At 41.9% G+C, this 27,230-nt stretch overlaps 1 protein-coding gene across 1 annotated transcript in view; it reads right to left on the reverse strand.

Annotated features, from left to right (window-relative positions):
- Positions 1-13,425: 13,425 nt before the first annotated feature.
- The window catches only part of NUDC (nuclear distribution C, dynein complex regulator), a gene marked incomplete in the record, with an annotated part of 611,459 nt that continues 597,654 nt past the window's right edge, over positions 13,426-27,230 (reverse strand). The window contains 1 exon segment of the mRNA XM_044089579.1: positions 13,426-13,895. Within this exon segment, the coding sequence (XP_043945514.1) occupies positions 13,844-13,895 (52 nt within the window).

Consider the following 27,230-nt stretch of genomic DNA (forward strand, 5'->3'; position numbering starts at 1 on the left):
GGCTCATGGGAGTATATTTCTCAGGACCATGGATCCAAAGGAGGCCTGTCAACTTTGTAATGAGTGATAAAGCTATCAAGTGGCTGCTGCACAAATGTTCTCAATAGGAAGTCTGGCAGAAAAGGCAGATGTAGAAACTGCTCTGGTTGAGTGAGCTTTAATTTTATGCTGCAAGGGAATGTTGGCAGCTGAATAAGCGAAGGTGATACAATCAGATAACCATTTAGACAGAGTTGTTTTAGCCGCTGGCATACCCTTCCCGGAATCTGAGAATGAAACAAAAAGCTGGTCTGATTTCCTGAAATCTTTTGTTCTATCCAAATAAAATCTGAGCTGTCTGTGAACATAAAGTTTGTGCAGCATGTACTCAATTGTTGAAATGGTTGTGGAAGAAAACTGGCAAATCAATAATTTGGTTGAGATTAGTTTCAGTGCAAACTTTGGGTAAGAAAGAGGGGATTGTTCGAAGTGAGACTCTGTCCGCAAGGAAAATCAAATAAGGAGGCTTAATGGATAAGACCTGAAGCTCTGACACTCTGCGAGAAGAAGTAATAGCCACTAAAAAGATTGTTTTCCATGACAAAAATCTGAGGTCACATGAGGAAACTGGTTCAAATGGCAGAAAAATTATGCGGGAAAGCATAACATTTAGATTCCATGGAGAATAGGGAAATTTCACAGGTGGTCTAATATGAAAGGTCCCTTTGAGAAAGGCTTTGGATAATTTGTGTGACATAATACTCAATCCTTCAAATCCTAGATGAAAGAAATGGCAGCTAGCTGAACATAGACTGTTGTTGCTGCAGCTCCTTTATTTGAATATCATGGTTAAGAAATCTAGAATAGAGGCCATAGGGGCTTGGTAAGGATCAATATTGTTTTTAGAGGCCCATATAGAAAATTGTTTCCATTTGCTGAGGTATAGCTTCCTCGTAGAGGATTTATGAGATAATAGGAGAATTTGCTTTGTCTCATTGGAAAGGTTATGGAACCTGGCTATGATGGGAATTGAAGCAGCCAAGCTGTCTGCTTCAGGGACTGCAGAGAGGGATGAAGTTCCCCTGACAAGTGCATCAGAAAGTCTGGGACTGGGTCCAGAATCCAGGAGTCCTCCAAAAGGTGGAAGTCTAAGGAAGGGGAACCAAATCTGATGAGACCAATAGGGAGCTATTAAAATGATGGTCCTTCCCAGGCTTTGGCTTTCTGTAATACCTTGGGTATCAACGGGATTTGATGGGAATGCATAGAGGAGACCCGGGGGCCAAACATGAACAAGTGTGTCTCTTGGGGTTTCTCCCGGACAGGAAATTAGGGCATACTAGCTTCTGCATTTGGTGTTCAGGTGACTGGCAAAAAGGTCGCAGCAAGGCTGTCCCCACCTGCAGAATATCATGTCTGCTGTTCCATCTTGAGGGACCACTCGTGGGGCAATAGAATTGCTCTGCTCAAGTTGTCTGTTATGTTGGATTTCCCCGGGATGTGCATTGCTAACAAAGTGCTGGGTGGAAAAAGCCCACTGCCATACTCTGAGGGCCTCGCAACAAAAAGGTAAGATTTGGTTCCTCCTTGTTTGTATAAATACTAGACCAGTGACAGGTTGTCCGTCTTAATCGCAATCATACCCAGAGGAAGAGAGTCCTGGAAGTACTGCAATGCCAAAAGTACTGCTCTCATCTCTAGGACATGGATATGCAGAAGTGTCTCTTGATCGGTCCATGTGCCTTGGGCTGTCTTTCCCTGAAAATACCCCCCCCATCAGGGAAGCATCAGTGGTCACTGTGGCCACTGGAGGGGGTAGCACAAATGGGCATCCTATCGTAACATGAAGTGATGTCAACCACCACTGAAGATCATTTTTTCAGGAATTTGTGATCATTATCATGTGAGACATGGGAAGCTCTTGGTATGACCATTGAAAGAACAACAGCCACTGTAGTATCCGCATGTGCATACAACCTAGCGGTATGGCTAGAATTGCTGCTGCCATCATACCCAACAATTTCAGAAATTCTGATGATGGTGCTTTGTTTTTGCATATTAGAATGCAGAGAAGTAAGACTCTTTCTACTGGAAGTATTAGAGTGGTGGTGTCCAGTTTTGCTTCGTTAAAGACTATATGCTGCGATGGCAACACGGCAAATTTTTCTGAGTTTATTGTAATGCCCAGCTGAATGCAGAGTGACAGAGTGGACTCCCTGGCCTGAATGAGTTGATGTGTGGTGGTGGCGGTAAGGAGCCAATAGTCTAGGTACAGAAACACCTGAAATCCTAAACATCTCAGGTGAGCTGTGACCACTGCCATGCATCAGCACAGAAAATCCCTGGATGGCCTGGCCATTTTTATGTGGTAGTACACATCCTGGAGATCAAGCACATCCAATTGTCTTTCCCTAGGAAGGGAAGTATTGACTGAAGCATGATCATCCGAAACTTCTATCTTTACAGATTTGTTTAGTCTGCTTCTCTAGTCCCGTCTTTTTTGGAACTAAAAAGAATCTTGAGTAAGTTCCGGATCCTGGCTGGTCTGCTGGGACTGGTTGGACGACTCTTCTTAGCAACGTCTGGACCTCTACTGTTGCTTGTTCCCTGTAACTGGGTGGAATGTCCAGGATTTTCCTTGTCGGTGGAGGGGGTGTGGCAAAAGGGATGAAGTATTCTCTGGAAATGATACTTTATACCCAGTTGTTGTTTATTTTGAGCCAGGCGTCTGGGTACAAAGATAAGCGACCCCCGACTGCCTCCAGAGCAGGACAGTCAGGCCTCCTTTCAGCAGCGCTGGTAGGGCTTCCCAAAGAAGTGATCTCCATTGCCCTGGTGTTGCAGACCCCCTCTGACACGAGGGTGTTGTCGTCTATTATTGCCCCCTCCTCTGCCCCTTCACCACTTATGTCCTGAAAGGTTCCTTGGGCATTTTGGAACCACATTTCCCCCCCCTTTTGACCCTAGTGGTAGGGTCTGGTAAGGGTGGAAAAATGGACCCCGAAAGCAGAGTCTTTCCATCCTGCTCACACCTGGTTAAGGTTTCCTTGACTTTAAGCCTGAAAAGGGATGAGCCATCCAAGGGGGTATTCACGAAGGATGACTTGAAGGGCTCCGTGAAGGAACATAAGCGCATCCAGGAGCGTCTCCTAAGAACAACTCCTGTACCCGCTGCCTTACATGTTCCATCAGTTGCATACAGAATGAGGTGCAGGGATGAGTTCACTATAGAATTGAGGGTGGCAACTTTGTCTGTAGCTCCTGCAGCTACTGTACACTGAAGAGCATCTCCCAGCTTTTTAATGAGATTTCTTTATAGTCTGGTAAAATGGGTTAAATAGTTAAGCGAACAAAGATCAAAAGTCGCTGAACTACACATGCGCTTCCCATATCTATCCATGATCCTGGAGTCTATGTTAGGAGGATGGACAGACGAGGAAGTTTCAGACATTTCCTTTTTGGTGGCTGCAGCCACCACCACGGCATCAACTGGCGCGCCTTTTGTCAAGAAGGATTTATCTAGGGGGGCAGATATGAACTTATTAGGCCTCCTAGGGACAGGCTCCACAGTATTCTGAGATTTCCACATCCTTCGTGAGACCAGCTGCATCAGCTCATCGAAGGGTGGAGATGCCCAAGACGTGGAGGGCTGAGACCCGAAAGCTTCCAGGAGGACAGACTCATCCTCAGTAGGATTGGAGGACTGCCAGTCACTCCTCTGTCTAAGGATTTCCAGCATCTCAGCAAATGAGATATCCTCATAGGGGGACCGTGGGGACCCTTCTGATTCATTCAAGTCAGTGTCAGATGTTAACTCCTGAGGGGAGTTCAAATGTTTCCTTTTACACACACACTTCCTGGGAACCTCATGAGTGGGAGCTTCTGGGGAGGTCTCGGAAAAGCATGGGCCACCAACGGGGCTTCCTGAGGCTCTGGGTCTCTGTGCTTAGCAAGGATCTGTGAGGCAAAAGCAGACACAGATGCTTTAGGGGATGAAGAAGCCAGACCTGAAGTTGAGGATGTCTTGGGAGATATAACTCTCCTCATGGCTTTGAAGGCACCTTTGCCTGAATGAGAAGGGACAGAGTGATCCGAGGAAACCATTGATACCCCCTGCACAGGGACAGTGGGCTCCAAGCCCAAGGTAGAAGCCGAGCACATCTGAGCCAAAGTCCTGAAAGGCAAAGTCTGAACAGACAAGTCAGTTTGACTATCCTCCCCGGACCCGACCAGTGTCGTCTCCTAGAGTCCTCGTCAGTGCAGAGGACGTCAGAGTGAATGGAGCCGAAGACACTGGAGCAAGCAGTGGCTCTGAAGGCTCCACAATCAGCAGGTCCATCTCCGCCAGCTCCAAAGGACCAGTATGTCTCAGAGGAGGAAGAGATATAGCTGGCATAAGGGTCTTCGGCTGGGTTGGAGCCGATAATTTGGCAAAGGCCGGTGCCTGTAAAAGCTTCTGCACCACCCGATCCACATCCAAATCAGACAGGGTTATAGAAGATTGAACTAATGGTACTAACTGGAGAAAAGGCGATTTAGGAGTTTCGGATACTGGTTCCAAGACCGGGGACCGGCTCCGAGACCTGTGGAGCCGATGTCACAGACTCTCTAGATTTTTTCAAGTTTTTTGAATCTCCAGAAGTCTTGGAGGACTTACTAGATCCATCCTGGTCAATCAAAGCCGCCTGAAAGGAAGGTTTTGACAAACTGCTATCAATAAGCTTCCTTTTTCCTCTCTCTCTTGGAGGGCTCTAGAGGGAAAGGAATGACATATAGCACATCTCAAGTGCAAGGCACCCAAGCAGTATACACAATTCACATGGCAGTCTGTAACATACCTCTTCTACCCACATTTAGGGCATTTTTTAAACCCTGACTTGGGGTGTTTGTCCTTGTCATCAGCCATGACAGAATATTGGACACACCCAACAAAAACAATGTGGATTAGCCCTCTAATAAAAAAACAGGCTAAATATACACTCTAACACACAAGCTCTTAAACTAAGGCCAACAACAACAGAAATGTAAATAAGCCTTCTAATAAAACAGGTTAAATACAATTACACAAGTCTTTAAGAAGCCTAGAAACTTACATACACACACTTCTTTTCTATTGTATATATCAAAGAACTACTAACATTTTTAATCTAAAGCTGTGACAACAGTCACTAAGTAAGCACACAATATTATTAACAAGCAAAGAGAGGCAGAAAGTCACTTATTAAACTACTATTCAGTGAGAAATCCAACTAGGCCTAATAAAAAAAACAAGGCCAAATAACTATGAAGCTGAAAGAGCTTTACTAACTATAATATTCTAGAAATATGAAAAATATTTTGTAATACAAGAAAAATAAGACTAATAGAACCTCCGATCAGTTGCAGCAGCAAACTAGATCTGGGGTAACTCAGGGTGCATCATGGGATAAGGACTTGACCTTGAGCTACTTGAAATCCTCGAGCTTTGCAGTAGGCGCCGATCAGTAAAGAATGAATGACGAGATGGAACAACTTCACATCTTCAGTTTCTATTTCTTTAACTTCTCCATTACTAATCCACTTTTCTACTTCCTCCTTCGTTTTCTTTATTTTTTTTATATTGTGAAATTTTCCATATCCAGATGCCTTTGCCTGTATTCCTATTCAAACATCTTTGGTTCTGCTTTTTTGTATTGATTAGTTTGGCTTTCTCCTTTGCATAAACATTACACCATATCGGATCTCTCTTTTTTCTCATGTCCATATTTCTTTTTTATATTTTCAAACATCTCTAGATTTTGTTCTTTATAGCTTTACACTTCCTCATTCACTTCTTTTTCCAAACAGACCAAGATTTTTGGCCTATACTGTGTTTTTCATGTATCTGTTGTATTAATGACCACAAATATGCATTGAAGCCTTTGACAGTTTTGCTTGAGTATTTTACTTTCCTCTAATTTCTCACTCAATCTTTTTGAGCATCGTCTATCTGGAAAATTCTGGGCTTCTTGCATAATAGCAACAATATATAATTTCTTTCTTATCCTCAATAGTTCAGTCTAGAATTTTATGGCTCTTTTTTGGCACGTCAGTCTGTATATTTTTTGTGGACTACTTCTTCCTTCTTTAACAGGGGGGCCATTTTTCCCGGAGGCTGGCCTACTCCCATTGTAGGAATGTTTCAGTGTCTTCAGGATTCTACGCTGTCATTTCTTCTACCTGGTACCAGTGTGCATACCAGGATTAGGCAACTTTGTTTATTCTGGGACTTGTATACCCAGATGTAATTTTTTTTATTTTTTAACCTACTTCTGTCCATGATATATGCTATGCAAAATACAGTATATATATCAGTGTTGTCTTGGTAAGATTTATTAAAACTGGGTTCACCTCATGAAAGTACTCACCAAAACTTAATGATGAATTCAGTTACAGCAAAACTACTCTCTTTTACTTGCTGATTTTATCATCTCTCCATTCTGGCCTTTTCCTCAGTATGACCAGCCCAATAATGAACTAGAACACTTTATTATTCAGTTGTCATTACATTAAAAGCAAAGGCCTTACATTTCTCCTGAATACGTTTTTGTAAACAAGAATTATGACTCCCCCCATTTATGTGCAGTTAAATACTTTACATGAAGATTAAATTATATTGTAGGCTCAACCATTAGTACTAAGTTAACTGTCCTTGAGGGCCATTCTAAGCCTAGCTAATTACCCCATGTGAGAATCAAACCCTGCATCTACTGACTTGTAAGGTAAACACCTTAACCATTATGCTAACTTCCCAAGTGTCGTCACAGTTTGAGTCAACAGCTAAGTGAATTTTGTAACAGAGCTATGGCATTGAGAAAGAACTTTAGCTGCAATATTTTATAGTGATATGACCATTCATTGCCAGGTACCATTATAAGTCTTACATAGCCATTTGGATGTTCTGTTTTTAGCATCTGGGTCGAACGTGTGCATTTGATATTTTTCAGACTGACCAACTCAGTTAAGTATCTGAGTCAAATCAAGAGTTTTTTGGTAAGAAATGAACAAAAAATATTCTTCTCAGAAAAAGTGATATTTTCTGAAACTTCATGTTACAGCAAAAATATGCATATTTTATGTGTTCTCATGGTGATGAAAGAACAGTTGTGTAAAAGCTTATCATAACAGTTGATGGCCTTCTCTTCACTGCTGCAGTATTCTTCAAAGTAGGGATTTCCTGCCAAGGATAGCTCAATGTCTGTTCAGTATATTAAAGCCTTTAGACCTTACATGCACCATACATCACACATATGCTCCCCATAAGTTCATAAAGGTGATGTATGGACACAGTTACCCAGAAGTGAACTGCCCCAGAAAGAAAAGTCTCCAAAGGACAAAATAAAGATCATGTGCATTCAGAAGAAGAAAATCAGATGAAAAAGGGATAATCTTGGTCAGGAGGGGAACCAAAGTAAAATAAAAAGGAATAAAAGGAAGTTGGAGGGAGGGAATTAATACTGCAACAATGAAGAGGAGGAGATCTACTGTTATGGTAAGATTTTACACAACTGTACTATGTCCTTCTATATCACAGTTGCAGTATCCTACGCAATAGGGAGAGTACAAAAGCTAAAGGAATGGAAGGTGGAAGGCTGGGAAGAGCTCTCAACAAACCCATTGTAGAATGACTCAAGCAAAACCTGCTCTAGTCCTAGAAACCATATCCAATTTATAATGCTTAGTAAAGGTATGCACTGAAGACCAAGTAGCAGCTTCAAGCATGGAATTGGTGTCCAATGCCTTGAAGAAAGCACCAGATGAGGCAATGGCCCTAGAAGAGTGAGCTTTAATGGAAGTAGCTACAGACCCTGCCATGAAAAGAAACAAAAATGGCCTTAGAAATCCAGGAGGAGATGGTTTGCTTAGAAACAGCCAAACTCAATATCCTGGGATGAAAAGAAACAAAAAGCTGGTCAGATTTATGAATGGCCTTAGTTTTATCCAAATAATACCGAAGCTGTCTGTGCAAATCTGAGGTATGCAAGACCCTCTCACTAGCAGTCTAGGGAGAAGGAAAAAAAAGAAGGGAGTTAACTGCCTGATTCAAGACAACTCATCGACCACCTTGGGTATAGAAGGAAGATTAGTACAAGGGACACCCTTTCCCTGTGAAAAAAAACAAAAAAAGGAGGGATGGCCATAAGGGCCTGAAGCTCAGAACAGAAGTAAGAACAAGTAATAAGACAGTCTTTTATATACATTGCTACAGAGAAACTGAACCTGCAGGCTCAAAAAGGGGCTTGGGTCAATTTTTCTAAAACAAAATTAAGGTCCCAAGGAGGAGGAACAGGCTTCCTTGGGGGGGGGGGGTTAAGATGCAGAGCACCTTTAAGAAAACTGTTTGACCTCAAAGGAGGATTCAAGGGCTGACAGGCAGAAATAGCTGACAAATAGATTTTTACAGAAGAGCAGATCAAGCCAGACTGGAGCAACTCACACAAATAGGACAGAACCAGAGGGATCCCCACTGAAAAGGAATCCTGGTTATGAGCATGGCACCAGGCAAAAAAACTCTTCCATTTGGACATACAAGACTTTCTGGCTGCAGGTTTTCTTGCCACCTGTAAAACCCTTAAACATGTTCTCAGAAAATAAGTTCCTAAAAATAATCAAAATTCTATCACCCACAGTGTCAGTTGAAGACTGGACAGGTGAGGAGAGATAATTGACCACTTGTCCTGTGTGAAGAGGTCCAACTGGTGAGGTAGCCTGTGATGGCCAGATGCATTAAGACGGGGAACAAGTGCTATCTTGGCCAAAGGGAAGTCACTAGCAAGATTTTGAGGAGCCCAGATGAATCTTCTGCAAGACTCCTGGAAGTTGAGGAAGGGGAAGGAATGCATAGAGAAACATGCCCTTCCAAGGAAATGGCATCCGTTTTCCATGCCAGATGGCATGACACTCCAGAATAGAAAAGAGGGAGTGGCCTGTACAGAGGGGAGGCAGAAAGATCTACCTGAGGAATACCCCACCAACAGACTACGTCCAAAAACACATCTCTGTGAAGCATCCATTCATTAGTCTGTGTTTTGGATCTGCTGACATGGTCCGCCTGAAGAGTTAACTGATAACAGAGAGCCAGATACCAGGTCTGAAGAGCCAACCTGCACTATACGTAAGATTTTGTGCCCCCTTGCTTGTTGGCATACCACATCTCTGTAGTGCTGTCCATTTAAACCTTCAGAGAGCATGCAGACAGCAGTGAAAAACTTGAAGAGCCAGAATCAGAGCTCTCATCTCATTGATGTTGATATGGTCTGACCGCTGATGTGACGTTTTAGATCACAACAGGAAGCCTCTCACCCCATGTCTGACTTGTCTGTAAATAGTTCTTGAGAAGGAACCGGGGTCTGAAACAGGAGCCTGGGTTGAGAGAAACTTGCTGAATCCCACTCAAAATTCTGCTTTAGACAAGGAAGGAGAGGCACACTGAAATCTAGACGGCGGCAATGCTGAAGCCAAACACACTTGAGGTACCACTGAAGCTTCTGTATGTGCAGTCTGGCAAAAAGCAGCACTGGAAAAGAAGAGGACATGGATCCTAGTGCATGAAGAAACACTCTGGCTGAAACAGCAAGAAGATGAAGAGACTGAAATAAAGCTGTCAAGGACAGAACTTTTGGAGGTGGAAAAGAGGCCAACATTGGTACTGTCTGAATGCTGCAACCAAGATACACACAGACCTGACAGGGAGTCCAGACAGACTTTTGAAAGTTGACAGTGAACCAGAATTTGGAGAAGAGATGTAGTGAACTTGAGATCCTGTAATAGGCAACTGCGAAAAGGCACCTGAAGCAACAGGTTGTCTAGATTAAGAAAAAATCTGAATGCCTTGAAGCCTGCAAAATGCAATCACATGAGCTAGACATTTTGTTAATACCCTTGTAGAGTAGAGAGAGCAAAGGGCAAAGCAAAGATCTGAAAATGACAGGAAAAACAGAGAAATGGAAAAACAGAGAAAAGCAAAAACTTCCTGAAAAGGGGGTGAATAGGAATACAAATATGCAGGTAAGCATCCTTCCAATCCAGGGAAACTAGAAAAGCCTGGGGGTAGAATAAGAAGAAACAGGGTTTGAAGAGTAAGCGACTAAAAGGTAGGAACCTTGAGAAAGGTAATGAGCACAGACAGATCCAGATTAAGTCTCCATGGGCCTTCCTTTCGAGGGACCAGGAACATCCTGGCATAAAAAACTTTGCCTACCTAAGGAGGAGGGACAGAGATTGAATAGTTCCCTCGTCCAACAGGATCTCAAGAACCTCCAGGAAATGAGAAAGTTGTCCCAGAGGAGGTTGGGATATCCCTGAAACAGGAGGGAGAGACTTTCACACCATGATGTAGCCCTGATGGATGATAGAAGTCAAGAGTCCAAGGTGATAATATACTCTGGGACAGTCAAAGAGACAAGGGAACCTGGCCAATGGGTAGAGGGAGCAAGAAGTCAAAGAGAGGCAACATATGAGGCTTCACAAGAGACTGAGAAGACTTAAAAGGAGGATTTCCCTACCACCCTTCCTGCCTTTGGTGGCCTTACAAGGCTGCCTGTGAACAAATGCAAACCTAGTAGGATACTTTCTTTGGAACTTACGGACAGGGGATACAAAGTTACAAGATCCTGCAAGGCTTCACATTTTTCCTGAAGAGACTTATACATCACAGCAGCAGAGGTCCCAAAGAGATTTTTGTTATTCAAAGCAGCAGCCAGCAATTTGGCCTTAATGTCTTCGGGTAAGGACTGCATGCAAAACCAAGAATAAAGCCTCATGACAGACCCGACGGCTGCAGCTCTGGAAGATGCATCAGCAGCATCATAGCTACAACTGATACAGTGACGAGCCACCTGAAAAGTGGAACCTAAAACAAATAGAGCAGAAGATTTTCCTTCAGAATCAAAGAAATCAGAAATTACCTAAAAGCCTGGGTAATCAAGGCCAGAGTATATCTGACCATGTAGGTCTGATAATTGATGGCTCGAAAAGCCTAAGTAGAAGCAGTATAAACCTTCTTACTAATTCGCTCCATTGCCCTACTATCTTTATCTGAAGGCAAAAGCTTGGAAGAGAGCAAAAGTTTAGAAAGCTTGTCAGAGGAGACTGACACCTCAGCCGAACATCATTTAAATAGGCATTGACAATCTTCAGTAACCTTTTAGAACCTGTCAGGTTTCTTAAGAGGAGGATGCTTAGAATCCGAAGGCTTAAGAGGCAGCTATAAAGGTGTCTAACAAGGCAGCCAATACAGGAGGTACTGCAGAAGGTTTAGGAGTATCCGCCTGAAGCAGTTTGTAACACCTTTTCTGGATATCAGCCACTTCAGAAGAATCCCACTTGAAGTACTCCATGAAGCATCTAGATTGTAATCACAGCCACAGAAACTGCTGTTCATGTGTTGGGGAGACCACAGTACATGAGGTTTATTTTCATTGTGCTGTATACAGGAATTCAGGCGTGCAATACTCACTGAACAGTAGTAACCAGAGGGCTTCTCCACATTAGCTAGTTTACTTTCAACAAGTAATCCCTTCAATATTTCCTGGTGCTGTCATCTTGTAGATGGAAGAACACCTAGCACAACTTACACACTTGAAATTCCACTGGTACTCAAAGGAAAGAAAAACAAAGGTATAGATATAACTTCATAATGAATAATCACCTGTGAGTTTTAAATACAAAACATCGAACAAACTCACTGGCGATTATCATTTTTGACCACCAATATCACTAAAAAAAGTAATCATAACACAGACTATATTAGCTATTACCAAAAGTAAAATAAAAACAACTTTTACATGGGCGACTCTGCCACCATACCTTTGGAATTAAATATACTAATTCTAGGGCCATACAAACTCAAAGGGGACAAGCCCTTGAAATATGTAACAAGACTAGTGAACTCCGACCCATTACTTACTCCAACCAACTGTACCACCACCAAAAACAACAGAGGTTCTGCACGTGATGACACGCATGCAATGATAAATTACATTAACACCTATTAAATTACACAACACCTATACATGAATAAATACCACCTTGTGTCTGCCATGAAAAGAGGCCATTGGCCTAGTGTGACTAACCTAGTTAACAAAAGGAAAATTTAAATTATAAATTACACACACACACACAGTATTATAAGAGTCATCACCACACGCATTTTATTGCATGCTGAAACAGTGGTATTTTTCATTGGTGGTATAGGTGGTCAAATTATATAATGGTCAAAGGCTTTTCCCTTTTTTGTGTTTCTGCAACCCTGGGGTTAGTATATTTAATTTCCAGGTGTTTTTTTTTTCACTTTTTGTAATCACAAATGTAACCTATTGGTTTAAATTTGTGATCACTTTGTTGTTGATTTTAGCTGTCATTAATGGTAATCACCGATGAGTTTGTTCAATGTTTTGTGTTTCTATCAAACTCGCTGGGAATTATAAACTCATGCACACATCTTACACATTTATTTTGCCGTTTCCCCATTTTGTACACTTAAATTTGTTACTGGCTTTAGAGACCAGAAGGCACATGTGAAACCATGTAGTCATCCATTTCTTTATGTGCCATCTTTGTCTAATTCAGCCACCAAGAAGAGCCGTCTCAGGGAAACAGTGGAAGTAAGGTATATAACCAATGCTATATGGGACACCAGTACATCAAAGGACATACAATGCAAACACACTTACAAGCAATCTGAAGCATTACCAAATCATCTAACTGCATACTTCTCAACCTCTAAGAGCAAGGCACCCAGACAAAGCCAAAAATAATGGGGGACAAAGGCCCAAACCAGGGATGGATTTTAAATATTGCTGTTAAACAGTTTACGGAATAACAGGCTTTGTATTAGCATGCATTTTGCAAAGGACATGGCATATGAAATTCAAATATATGTCTGCCACTTTTTAGTGACTTGCTAGAAAGCAACAAATTTTATGGACTAAAAATGAGGCAAAAATCCGGACAGTCTGTGAAATTTCAACAGTTGAGATGTACTGTCTACTGGCATGTTTTGGGATATGGCAGGAAACCAAAGACTTCAGCAAGGACCCCTTTGGAAAACGGCTAGACATGCAGATTGTGCACAAAAGGCACCCCATTACCCAAATCAACGTTTGAACACAAATACATAATCAAAGCTAACAAAAAAGAACAAGTAAAAGGGCAGTAACCTTTAAAGGAAGCATGTAGGTTAACAGCAGAATGCACACCATTCCCTAAAGACTACTGCAAAAGATTGCAAATGTGGTTGCTGTAATACTGGCATTTTAGCTGCGGCAACAGTATCCATTATAACAGCATCCCGGAAGTCTGAAGTGGTACTGTAACAAGTCTCATTAATGTAACAAGACTATGGCAATCACCCTAAACAACTGCTTAGATAAGACTGACATTACAACATCCTGATATTCACACTGCTCAACATATACAGCACAAAAGTGGTCCTAAAAAAAACTTTAATCTTAACTTATTTGCAGTTCTTTCCTTTGAAAAAGAAAAGACATTTAGAAGTATTTTAGCAATGATATCCTCCAGCAGACACAAAGCTGTGACAAATTATTCTCTACTTCCAATAAGTGTGACCATTTTAATTCAAAGGAGAAACTATTGCACTTGAAACTGCTCTCCATGCAACCAGCTCACAGCATCCACAAGCAGTACACCAGAAAATAATGCAGTCTCCAAAGTTCCAATAATTTGCTCTGATTAAATAAATCGAGTCACAAACATAACTTTAACAAAGTTCAGTTCTAGATGGCAGCATGAGATAATTATTAACTGGAAGGCAAGTTTCTGGACACAGCAGCATGTTCTACCAGACATGAGTAGGGCAACAATTTCAGCAGCCACAAGAGTTTTAACTGAACTTTGCTTTGGAAAAGTCCATTTCTGGATGCTGCGCCATGAATCTAATAAGAAAAAAAAAACATTTTTAAGAACTATAATTTATTTTAAATCAATTTCTTTATTGTCAATAATTTTTCAAACCAGCTGACCAAAATGTACATTTCAATCAAGGAATCTCAAGGCTTAATACAGAATTAAATTTCAGGCAACATTACACTTTTGAGACCAATGCAGCATCAACAGAACCTGTGCAAACTGGCAGTATTACACAGCAGAATCTTCAAAAGCTGCTTTTGATCAGCCCACTGAATTGACACATTTAAATAATCAATTATTTACTATTTCTGGAGTCTAAATATCTAAATGCAACACCTCCTAGTAGGGCTACAGATAAACATGAGTAAAACACACACACTCACAGATGTACATATTTTTGTATGTATGTGCATGCACGTGTGCTTATGTATATGTATACAGATGTGTACACAAGTGCATAGACAGGCTGGGCAATAAACAGGAAAATGAACACAACTGTGACTTCAAACATTAAGTGGCAAATATTAAAAAAAACTCTAAATACTGAAACTCACTCTATATCACTACCTAAAATGTTTTTTTTTTTTGGGGGGGGGCTTGCCACCCTATGCCTCCCACACCATGTTAAATATCAACTAGTTATAATATCTGTGTATACTGCTGAAAGGAAAATTCCGAAAAACGCTATTTTGGACTTGCAGATTAAACAAAATAAATGAAGTCACTGTGCTATTATTAGTAATCCATTTGACTGCATGTTTAATCTACGCCCTCACTTTAGCTTCTCAAACAGCAACTTCAATTGTTACCAAGTCATAATACTGCCGGATAATTTATTTATTTGTTGACCGGGTTAGTCCGACTGAGCCAAGGCCCTTTTTCAGTGGAGACCCGGGGAGAAAAGTTCCACAGGCATTACAAATGAATAGCATGTAACAATACAATATTAAAGTGTAAATACATTTATAAAATTTAGTCCAAAATATGAAAAAAAAAAACTTACAACAAAGTGGAGAAGAGAGAAACTATTCCATACACATCATATACAAACTTTGTAAAGTAATTGAAACAAATCATACAAGTGGCATACAAATGTTGTCCACCAAGACACACATGTATAGTTCAAAAAAGACTCCTAAATTGGGATTGGAGTCCATGGCTAAGGTTAGGAGCAGCTATTATTTCTTAGATAGAGGTAGAAAGGCACTTTAGAAGTACACAGGTAAGCATAAGTGTGTGTCAATAGTAGTCAGGTAAGGAGGTAGTCTGACTACTTATGATTATGTCAATGTTTTGATAGCTAGATAGAAGAGATTTTAACATGACTGGAATGTTTGGTCATATGGTTGCCGAATTTTATTATATAATGATCTTGTTTTAATGACTTCAATCTGAAGTCTCGCTGTTTTTAAAGGACAAAGGAAATTGCTCTTTCTATTAAACGCACGGTATTTGTTGTAAAGTATCCACAGACTGCACTTTATTCCGTTTACAGTCACAATGGTAACTGGCTGTAGTTTTGCTTTTTACTGTGTAAAGAGCTACAACCTGCATATTTTGGATTCATTCAATATACAGGTATTTAAATTAAAAAGAAGTTATGTACCTACCATAACGTTCGATGTGAGTTGACCATCTCACCTTCATTCTTACTGATGGGTTTGGTGCCGATCTTCAGCTCCGACTCGGCCAAATACAAAAGCTCGAGGTCTACAACCAGCTCGTGGCTCACTCCATATCCCATGATGCACTGGTGGTTCCCCTCAGATCTTGTTTACTTCCAACAATGTTATATGTCAACTCCCAATATACGCAACAGCAAATAATACACTACAGAAAGGTCAAAGTACATCCATGCTTCACCTCAGGTTCTCAGTCCTCAAGACGCCTGGATGGGGGTTGGATGGTGGGACGCAAGAATGAAGGCGAGATGGACAACTCACATGGAACGTTATGCTAGGTACACAACTTCTTTATGTGAAGTTGTCCTAGCTCGCCTTCATTCTTACTGATGAAATAGCGTCCCAAGAACCATCTTCTTAGGTGGCTCACAGGAGAATATTCTTCAGTACAGTGGAACCAAAGGAAGCCCTGTCCCTGGAGGCACTATCCATGTTGTAATGAATGATAAAAAGGCCTTGACCAAGTGGTTGCTGCATAAATGGTATCTAGCGGTAGTTTGGCTGAAAAAGCTGAAGTGGAGACAGCTCTAGTTGAGTGGGCCTTTCTCTTGTCCTGCAATTGTCTATTTACTGAATTGTAAGAAAAGGAAATGCAATTGGATAACCATTTTGATGATGTGGTCTTTACTACAGGAGCACCTTTCCTGGAGTCTGAGAATGAAACAAAGAATTGATCCATTTTCCTAAAGTCCTTGGTTCTGTCTAAATAAAAGCAAAGCTGTCTGTGAACATCAAGTTTGTGCAGCATGCACTCTATCTTATTGCCCTAGTTAGAGAAGAATACAGGTAACTCTAGACTGATTCAAATTAGTTTCCGAACATACTTTCGGTAAAAATGAAGGATTTGTACAGAGAGGCACTATCATTATGAAATATCATGTATGGGTGTTTAATAGACTAAGCTTGTAATTCTGAAACCCTCCGAGCAGAAGTTATAGCTACTAAAAAGATGGTTTTCCATGTGATATACTTTAGGTCACATGAAGAAGCTGGTTCAAAAGGTGGTAGAATTATTTGTGATAGAACAAAATTTAGATTCTATGGAGCAAGAGGGGATTTGATGTGTGGTCTTAAATGGATAGTGCCTTTCAGACAAGCTTTCAAAAGTCTAGCAGACATGACATTAGACCCCCCTGTCGCCAAAATGAAAATTTGAGATTGCTGCCAACTGAACTCAAATAGTAGCGGCAGCTGCTCCCTCATCAAAAAGTTTTGTCAAAATTTCCAAACTAGAGGATATTGGAGCTAAGTAAGGATCAATATGATTATGAACTGCTCATACTGAGAATTTCTTCCATTTCCTGAGATATAACTTCCTAGTGGAGGATTTGTGAGAGGATGTCAGTATATGCTGAGCTGCAGCTGAAAGGTTTTGAAGCCTGGCTATGTTCGGAATTGGAGCAGCCAAGCTGTCAATTTGAGGGACTGAAGGGATGGATGAAGAGCCCCCGATGAATGAATCAGGAGATCTGCAGCTGGGTTCAGGATCTGAGGTTCTTCCAATAGATGAGGCTGAAGAAAGGGGAACCAAACCTGGTGAGGCCAGTAAGGGGCTATTAGAATTAAGGCCCTTCCCAAAGCACTGGCTTTCTGTAAAACTATAGGTATCAGTGGTAATGGGGGAAAACCATAAAAGGAGACCCGGGGGTCAATCGTGTACAAGTGCATCCCTTGGGGCATCCCCTGGAGGGGGAATTAGGGCAAAGTAGCTGCTGCATTTCATGTTTGTGGGCGTGGCAAAGAGATTGTAGCAAGGCTGACCCCATTTGCAGAAAATCATTTCCACCACTTCTTTCTTGAGGGACCACTCATGAGGCAATAGAATTGCCCTGCTCAATTCGTCTACTATCACGTTGGACATCCTCAGGATGTGTGCTGTTATTAGAAAGCGCTGGGAGGAGGTTGCCCACTGCCATACACTCAAGGCCTCTCGACATAGGGGGTAAGATATGGTTCCTCCTTGTCTATGTATCAGACTACTGACATGTTGTCTGTCTGTATCACAATGGTCCCAAGAGGGGGAGAGTCTTACAAGGACTGCAATGCTAGAAGTACCGCTCTCATCTCTAGGACACTGATATGCAGGTGAGCCTCATGTTCCTTCCATGTGCCTTGGGCTGTTCTTCCCTGATAATGCCTGCCCCACGCTAGCAGAGAAGCGCCCATGGTCACAATAGCTGTTGGGGTGGGTAGAACAAAAGGATGGCCTATCTTTACACAATCCGTGTTAGCCACCAATGAAGGTCCTTCTTGCAGGAATTTGTGATCATCTGATGTGACATTAGGAGTTCTTGAAAGGACCATTGCGTGAAAAGGAGCTATTGTATCCGCATATGCATCCGACCCAGTGGAATTGCAAGAATCGCAGTCGCCATTGTACCCAGTAACTTGAGAACTGTCGAAGCTGGGACTTTTGCTTTTGAGAGGAGTGTCAGAACCTGTTGTTGGAAAGCCAAACCTTGTCTGATGGAAGCTTTAAGGTCATTGTGGTGGTGTCCAGATCTGCTCCTATAAAAATGGTATGTTGCGATGGCTATAAGACAGACTTTTCTAAGTTTATGGTAATCCCCAACTGGCAGCATAGCTTCATAGTGATGTCCCTTGCTTGAATGAGCTGCTGCCTGGTGGAGGTTTGGAGCCAGTCGTGTAGGTATGGGAAACACCCGAAATCCTAAACATCTCAGATGAACAGTGACCACTGCCATGAATTTGGTGAACACTCTGGGAGCTTTTGTGAGACCAAAGGGCAGTGCTTGAAACGGATAGTGACTGGCTCCCAGCCAAAAGCGCAGGTGACCGCTGGATGCTGTGTCCATTTTTATGTGGTAGTACGCATCCTGGCGATCTATAGAGCACATCCAATTGTCTTTTCCTAGAAAAGGAAGTATCAACTGCAGTGTAACCATCCGGAACTTTGTCTTCTTCACAGATTTGTTTAGTCTGCTGAGATCCAGAATGGGTCTCCAGATCACTGTTTTCTTTGGAACTAAAAGAACCTTGAGTAAGTTCCAGATCCTATCTGGTCAGCAGGGACTAGTTGGAGGACTCTTTTCTAGCAACCTTTGGATTTCTACAGTTGCTTGTTTCCTGTGATTGGGTGGAACATCTGGAATCCTTCTTATCAAGGGAGGTGGGGTGGAAAAGGGAACAGAGTAACCTCTGGATAAGATATTTTTTACCCAGTTGTCTCTCGTTATTTTTGGTCAGGCGTCCAGGTACAACGATAAGCATCCTCCAACTGTCTCCAGAGTTGGACAGGCGGACCTCCTTTCAGGAGCACTGATAGGGCTTCCCAAAGAACTGTTCCCTGTCACCCTGATTCTGCTGCCCCCTCTGCCATGTGGTCGGCGTCTTCCATTATTGCCCCCTCCTCTCCTTCTGGAGGGAGCTTTACCACATGTGTCTTGAAAGGCTTCTTGAGATTTTCGGAACCACATTTTTCCCTCTTCTGACCTTTGGGGTAAGGTCTGGTAGGTCTGGAAAAACGGACTATGACGGCAGATGGAGTATTTCCCTCTTGTTCACATCTGGTAAGCATTTCTTTTACTTTGGGTCAAAAAAAGGGACAAGCCATCGAAATGTGTGTTAATAAAGAATGACTTAAAGGGCTCCGCAAATGAACATAAGTGCATCCAGGAATGTCTCCTAAGAGCGATTCCTGCACCCGCTGCTCTACTCGCTCCATCAGCTGTCTAAGAAATCAGACGCATGGATGAGTTTACTAGGGAATTAAGGGTGGAGAGCTGGGAGGATATTTTGTCTGTAACCTTTTCAGCTACTGAACCCTGAAGAGAATTTCCCAGCTCTTTTAGATCTCTTTGCAGTTTAGTAAAATGTGTAAGGTAATTCACTGATCTTAGTGTGAAGGTCGCTGAAGTAAACATGCCCTTTCCATATCTGTTCATTACCCACGAATCCATATCTGCTCATTACCCACAAATCTTTATTCAGTGGGTGGACCAATGTCAAAGTTTCAGATAACTCCTTTTTGGTGGCCGCCATCACCACCATGGCATCAACAGGGACTCCTTTGGTGAGAAAAGCTTCATCTTGTGGCAACGTAATAAATTTATTAGGCCTCCTAGGTACAGGTTCCACTGTATCTGGAGACGCACACGCCTTTCGACAAACCAGGTTCATCGAAAGGCACACAAGTAGCGGAGGGTTGAGACCCGAAATCCTTCAGGTAGACAGACTCATCCATCAGAAGGGTTGATGGGCTGCCAACCACCCTTCTGTTTGAGAATCTCTAAGATATCTGCAAAGGAGATATCTTTTGAGGATGACCGTGGGGACCCTTCTGAATCATCTAGTTCAGTATCGGAGGTGACAGATTCCTGAAGGGAGTCCAAATGCTTCCTCTTGCATAGCATCTTCTGAGGGACCTCCTCAGTGGGAGCTTCTGGGGAGGTCTCGAAAGAGCAGGGCTCACCTGATGGGGCTTCCTGAGGCTCTGGGTCTCTACGCTTCTGTGGAATCTGTAATGCGGAGGTAGACACCAGTGCTTTAGGGGAAGCAGCTGTTGGTCCTGATGAAGTGGATGTCCATGGGAATAATGCTCTCCTCATGGCATTGAAAGCCCCTCATCTCCGATGCAAAGGAACACCTGGAATCCAAAGAAAGAGTCGGTTCCCTCAGCACCAGGATGGTGGGCACTGAGCCAGAGGTAGACGCCAAACTCACCCATGCCGAAGTCCCGAGAGGCAAAGTCGAACCCGACAAATCGGTTAGACTGTCCTCTCCAGACCCAACTGGCGAGTGTCAGCCCCCTAGATTATTCGGTCAGCACCGAAGTAGTCTGAGAAGTCGGATCTGAAAAACCTGGAGCAGGTCTTAGTACAGATGGCTCCTCAATCATCAGTTCAGATCATTCCAGCTCAGAAACCTCAAGGCGGATCGGAGGAGGAACAGATGGGGGGGGGGGAGGTAGGTTAGTCGGTTCCGAAGCCCATAGGGTCGGCCCCGACAAAAGCTTGGCCAACACTGGTGTCTGCAGAAGCCTCTGCACTACACAATCCACATCTAAGTTCGACAGGCATCTTTAGGATCAAGATGATGCAGCTGAACAAGCTATGGATTGCAAAACAGGTGATTTTAAAGTAGGAGACACCAGCTCCAAAACCGGGGATTGGCTCCTCACTGTTACAACCGTCGGCTCCGAATATAATGGTGCCGAGGTCGAAGGTCTGTCAGATTTTGACTTACTGGATGAAGGAGATTTTCCAGACTCCAAGGATCCAGTGGTAGATATTCTTTTTGTAGGTTTGCCATGAGTAGTTTGACCTTGCTCTACTGCTTCCTGAAAGGAAGACTTAATCTGACTATCAATTTGTTCTCTCTCTTGCAGTACATGAGAACTAAAACAATGGCAGACAGAACATGTTTCCTGCAAATGCAAGGGTCCTAAGCAATACACACAATCTTGTGTGCCCATCAATAATGAACATTGTCTGTCCACATTTTGGGCATTTCTTAAATCCAGAAGGCTTACATTATTTAACCTCCTTCTCTTTGTCTCTCTCTTGCTGAGACATTTTCTCAAATTTCGAAAAAAGTGCACAGACTCGCATACAACATACTAAAGAGCCCTCTAACTCAAACGGGTTTAGACAATAACAAAAACTCAGTCCTCTAACTAAAAAAAGGTATAATACAAGTCAAACAACTACTAGAGCCTGTAACTAAAACAGCCCACACACACACACACACACACACACACACACACACACACACACACACACACAATTTTTAGCAGGCTTCAACAAAACAACCAATAAAATGTCTTCAAGGCAAAAACTAACACCTGTGAGAGCCTTCTAACTTAAGCAGGCTCAAATATGCACACACACAAACTCTTTGCGCACGAAAAAATGCTGAATATTTAAGCAAACAATAATAGTTGGTCAAAATTATCCCACTCATAACTGTGCAAGTAATTAACCATTTAACTATGTAACTAGTCAACAAACTATTGTACTTGACTATCACTAACACTCTTAAGTGAAGAAAGGGGAGAGGGAGATAAACAAGGGCCTAGAAACAGACCATGGTCTAATTTCACAAAAAATACACATTTGAAGGAAATCGCTAGGTGCAATTAAAGATAACAATCCTAACTATAAAAGAAATTTGGAAATGGTAACTTTTAGAAATAACAGTTCAAACAACAAAAAAAAAAAAAATCACTTAACAGGAGCTGATGAATCGCCCAATCTGTTACAGCAGCAAACGAGATCTGAAGGAAGCACCGGTGCATCATGGGATAGGGAGTGAGCCACGAGCTGGTTGAAGACCTCGAGCTTTTGTATTTGGCCGAGTCAGATCAGAGGATTGGCTCCGAACCCATCAGTAAGAATAAAGGCGAGATAGGACAACTTCACATCTCTGCATTCAATTCCAGAGGAGTGCTGTTATTAAAAACACTTCTGCTACTGGCCAAGACGCTGACCATGTTTCCAGTATCAGACACAATGTTCCATCTGGCAAAGATGGAGATAACACACTCAACCACTGCAGAGAAAACTTTTTTTTGAACTATAGGGAACACAGCTCCTCTATGGAGATCACCCTGACTTGACAAACACAGGCCAAGGCCATTTCAACACAGTCTGCTTTTAGCCACAGGCCAGTTAGATTACAAAAGGTGTACTTTGGGATATACATAAGATACAGAGCTAAAGGGGCACAGGACAACACAACCATCAAAGCAGAAGCCAGCAGAATAGTAATGCTTACTTAACCTTAGCTCTAAAACTAACCATTTGCAAACAGCCATATCAAATAAAGATTTTAAGGTCTATTGTGACAGTAAACTGACAGATACTTGCCAAGCTAAAACTGTTCTTCACCACAAAGTTAAGTCTTAAGCTGCTAGCCAGTGATGGTCCTATTTTAGAGCAAGAATCAGATGGGAGAGTCATGGATAACATTTATGGCACATGGCAAATGTGTACTACTGCCTTGGGTTATGAACAATACCAGCCATATCCACATAAGCTTCATAATGTACAACTGGAGAACAGAGTTAAGACCACTGGCTTCCATGTTCTTCACTCTCAGTTCAGTGTTTTAAATATATCTTGCCAACAGTTGGACTGTATGCTGGTTTGCATTAACTCATATTCATACACAAAAACAAATGATTCATATACAAACAAATGATTATCATCACAGAAAATAGTACCTTTTCAGTGTCACTACTTCTTCATGCTTCAACTGTATCATGTTCCTACCAGCCGAAGGTGTCTATTCACAATTACTGAACATGTAAAATAAGCCAACTATATAGTAGCTTTATGGCAACAGTAACAAAAAGCAGCTTCTTCAAAGGGCAGACACCTATGGTTACACTTCCACTTCCGCATATGTACTCTTACACACTTTAATAATTAGCCAGTCACGTTTTTTTTTTTTTTATTAACTGAATAAAATACTTAAAATTGTGCAGAGTGCACTAGAAATTTAACATACGGAAAACATATATCTTTAAAAAGTTATGCACAGCATAATGGAATTTAAGTATAAAAAAATACACAACCATACAGGGGAAATTCAAACAAAAATTGATAAGACTGTTGTCTTCAGGAAAATTGTCAACTATCCTGATCTTCTAACTAAACTAAGACTAGAGGTAACTATTGCTAACCTGTAAATTTACTCAACAGTTGAACACTGGTAAACTGTAAACACAAGCTCTGTGTTCATGGTAAGTAAGCTATCATTCTTTCTCCTTTAATATTCATGCAACTGTTTCTTCAAAGTTTGTTCACTGCTTCTAGCCTTATTCAGACTTCATCACACTAAAGAGTGATATTAACTGATGCATAGCCCTTAGCAGCAGGGTCACATTACTTTTTGATAATACACAGATGTGCCCCAGTATGAATCAAATATGAGCCCACACATTTCTCCTATGACACTTACTTTCATACTGGTGATTGACTACATTAGCAAACAGATCAAAGGGGGCAAATGAACAAGGCAGCTGTATGTAGATGTGGCATTAGAAAGTAAATTCTGATCAAGATACAAAACTAGAGTCTCATGGAATAAAACAAGAGTATAAACAAGATAGTCATCATGGCACCAAATAGCAGAAATCAGAAAAAGCTGAAAACTGATGCACAAAAAGTGGAACAAGTGGAGTGGCTGAGGAGAATGAAATTCGGAATAAGGGGGTCAAAGCTAGAATTAGAGGGGCTGCAGCCAACTGGCAGAGTATCAGGCGTAGTGCGAGATAGAAAATGTCAAAGAAGCTAAAAAGTAAGGTATATAAAACAGTGGTGTGACCAGTACTACTGTATGTGACAGAAGCCTGGACAGTGAAGGCAGTGCAACTGAGGAAGCTAGTGGTTAGGGAGAGAAAGTACCCGAGGTGGGTGGCAGGATGCACACTATGGGACAGAAAAAGAAATGTGGACATCAGAGAAAAACCTAAAGTAGCTCTGACTACAGAGAAGAAAGAGAATGGATTATGGTGGCTTGGGCACATGCAGGAAAGCAAGAAAAACTGATAAAGATTTGGGAGGACAGAAACAGATGGGCTGCATGAGAGAAGATATCAGGCATGATCATTGAAAAAAGTAGGAGTATGGCACTGAATTGAGAAAGATGAGACAACTAATGCGACACCCTGACCCCAAGTAAAAATGGGGGGAAGGGACAGATGATATCCTGGTATGAATCAACACAGAGACATTCAGCTAGCACTGAATCACAATATGTTCCTCTTCTGCATTTTGGTAAACTCCCCTGACTTATTTCCTGCTAGGTCAAAATTTTAAATGTCTGTACTGAATTGACAAATTCCATCACATTTATGATAACACTGCTTCTCCGACAGGAAGCAGTATCTTCTGACTAATGTGTGCATGTAAGGAAACTTTCAGTAAACGTTTTTGCTACATCCCTATAGAAAAAAAAATGCCTGACACCCTACCTATGTAAGTTTTTTTTTCCCGGTAAGAGAGGCACATTTTAAAAGAATTTAGCATGCTTAATATTCCCATAATTCAGCCTTTAGAAGCTTCTGAACTTGTATGTCATGGTCACATTAAAGAGCTGTTTGAAACTTGCAAAATACTCCTTCCACAATTTAACATCCCTGGAATACAAGATGCTAAGAGACAGTCAAATTGATCAAAATGTAAGGTACATGAAAAAAGGAATGGGGATGGTGGTGTCATTATGGATACCACTGACTGCAATATCAGCCATCAGCTCTTTTCGTGATTCAGTGAATCATCTGTTCCCAATCGGATAAGAGCCATTCACAGCCCATTGATTCTTTGTGAGATGAGAGCTAATAATCATAGAGCCCATCAACTCACCGGCCATCAGGGTTTTCCTAATACCCCCAGTGAGTGATATGAGTATCTACTTCACAACAGGTGTCTACTATGACCTCCCATATCATACAAGTGTTTCAACATATACTAACAAGGGTTGCCATGACTGACTTGGTAGTGTAAAGCCCACGTCCTTGGTCCTGGCCATATTCAGTGTCTTTCAGACCTCCATTTGTCTGGTGCTAATCAACTGACTGAAGCCACCATTCCCTTCCCAGTACTGGACAAACAATATTAGCCCCTCAACTTCCACCCTCCTCCGCCTGGCTCTTCCAGACTTGAGCCTCTTTACAAACTCAGGTAATCTAGGTCACTGTTAGTGCCTTAACTCTATGCCACAGAGCCATATCGTGTAACTTCCAGTTTTAAGGGTTATGTACTTTGAAGTTTCTTTAGATTGCATGAATCTGTCTCTTAACAAAACTGAGGTGTTACCTAATTTACTGCACAATTTGTCACTTCCCTTTTTTGTATTGCTTTCCTAGAGTAATACACCAACAATTTACTGCATCTCTGACATGTCTTAAAATGACAGATTCTGTGAGAGGCTCATAAACAGATCTGTCTGTTTATGTTGACAGTGACTGGAATGCTTTTCTATAAAAAGATGTTTCATTCGTTAAACTCTTATTTCTTGCAGAAAATTAGACATCTGCGCTACAATGATGCACAGCTGCTGTTTATAACTGTATTCTATCACACCATAAGATTTAGGAATTCACAGTCACAACTTTGAGATTAAAATTATTACTGGTGAGATAGAAGTGATTTACATACTACAGCTGTGATACAGTTTAATATTTTTTATTCCTAAAAAAAAATACCATCTGCAGAAAAAAGGGGGTAGTGACGGGGCAAGTACAGGCCCCATCATCTAGCAATACAGTCATGGCAAAAAGTACAGTTTTGTACCTACCATAAATGTAGATGTCCGATAGATATGCAACTGCAGTCCTTACATATGGATTGTCCTGCCTCAGGCAGCCCTTAGGTCGGCCGGATTCCAAAGTCTGGGTCCGGCGTCGGCTGATGTCGCCTCTTCCCCGACGTCAGAGCGGCTGGGGTATAAAAGCATCAGTCTACGCCATCTTCTTCAGTGTTTCTTGCCCCAGATGCCAAATGCCCTCCAAGGAAGGGTAAACTTAGAGACTGGATAAAAATTCCAGATATGCACAACAGTAATAAACAGATACACCATAACAGATTTTCCCCAGCTAATTTGGAAAGGGAAGTGGACCCAAAAAGGAGAACTTACAGAGGGGTAGGAGGGAGGGAAAACCTAAATGCAGTTGCATATCTATCGGACATCTACATTTATGGTAGGTACAAAACTGTACTATGTCCTTCAAGAATGCAACTGCAGTCCTTATATATGGGTTGAATACCATAGCCAAGCTGGGGGTGGTAGGATCTAAGATAAAGATGGTGTAACTAGAATGCCCTGCAGGACTGCCGAAGCAAAGCCTGCTCGGGATCTGGAATATAAAGGCAGGTTGTAGTGTTTGGAAAATGTATACACGGAGCTCCATGTAGCAGCTTCTAGAATATCCTTTGGAGCCACCCCTCTTAGAAAGGCTGTGGAGGTGGCTATAGCTCTGGTGGAGTGTGGCCTGATATTGGCTGGCACACTTTTTCCATGGTGAGAGTAACAGAATCTGATGCAGTGTCCAATCCATTTTGAAAATGTTTGTTTGGAAATTGCCTTTCCTTGTACTCCAGCAGCGCAAGCTACAAATAGTTGGTCAGACTTCCTGTTGGCTTTTGTTCTGTCCAAGTAGTAGCGCAATTGTCTGTGTATGTCTAAAGTGTGCAGCAGCTTTTCTCCTTTATTTTGAGGTTTGGGAAAGAAGGTAGGCAGGTGAATTGTTTGATTTAGAGACACCCTGGATATCACTTTTGGCATGAATGAAGGATTGGTTCTTAAAGAAACTCTGTCCTGATGGAGGTACTGCCATGAGGGCCTGTATCTCCGAGACTCTTCTTGCTGAGGTAATTGCCAACAGGAAAACAGTTTTCCAGGAGAGAAATTGCAATTCTGAAGATGCTGCTGGCTCAAAAGGAGGAAGAGTTAATTTTTCCAACACGAAGTTGAGGTCCCATGCAGGTACTGGTGGTTTTCTGGGAGGTTTGATATTCTTTATCCCTCTTAGAAACTGTCTTAGCAAAGGATGTGAAAACACAGGTGGATCACTGTTGTATTTTTCTGAAATTGCTGAAGCGTGTATTTTTATAGAAGAATATGAAAGGCCATTATGTAGCATTTCTGCCAAGTATTCTAGTATCTGTGGGATGCTCATTACTGATGCATCCTAACCCTTGTTGGCATTCCAGA

This window comes from Protopterus annectens, chromosome 1.part1, assembly GCF_019279795.1.
Source record: "Protopterus annectens isolate FY-2018-M chromosome 1.part1, PAN1.0, whole genome shotgun sequence".
Classification (NCBI taxonomy): Eukaryota; Metazoa; Chordata; order Ceratodontiformes; family Protopteridae; genus Protopterus; species Protopterus annectens.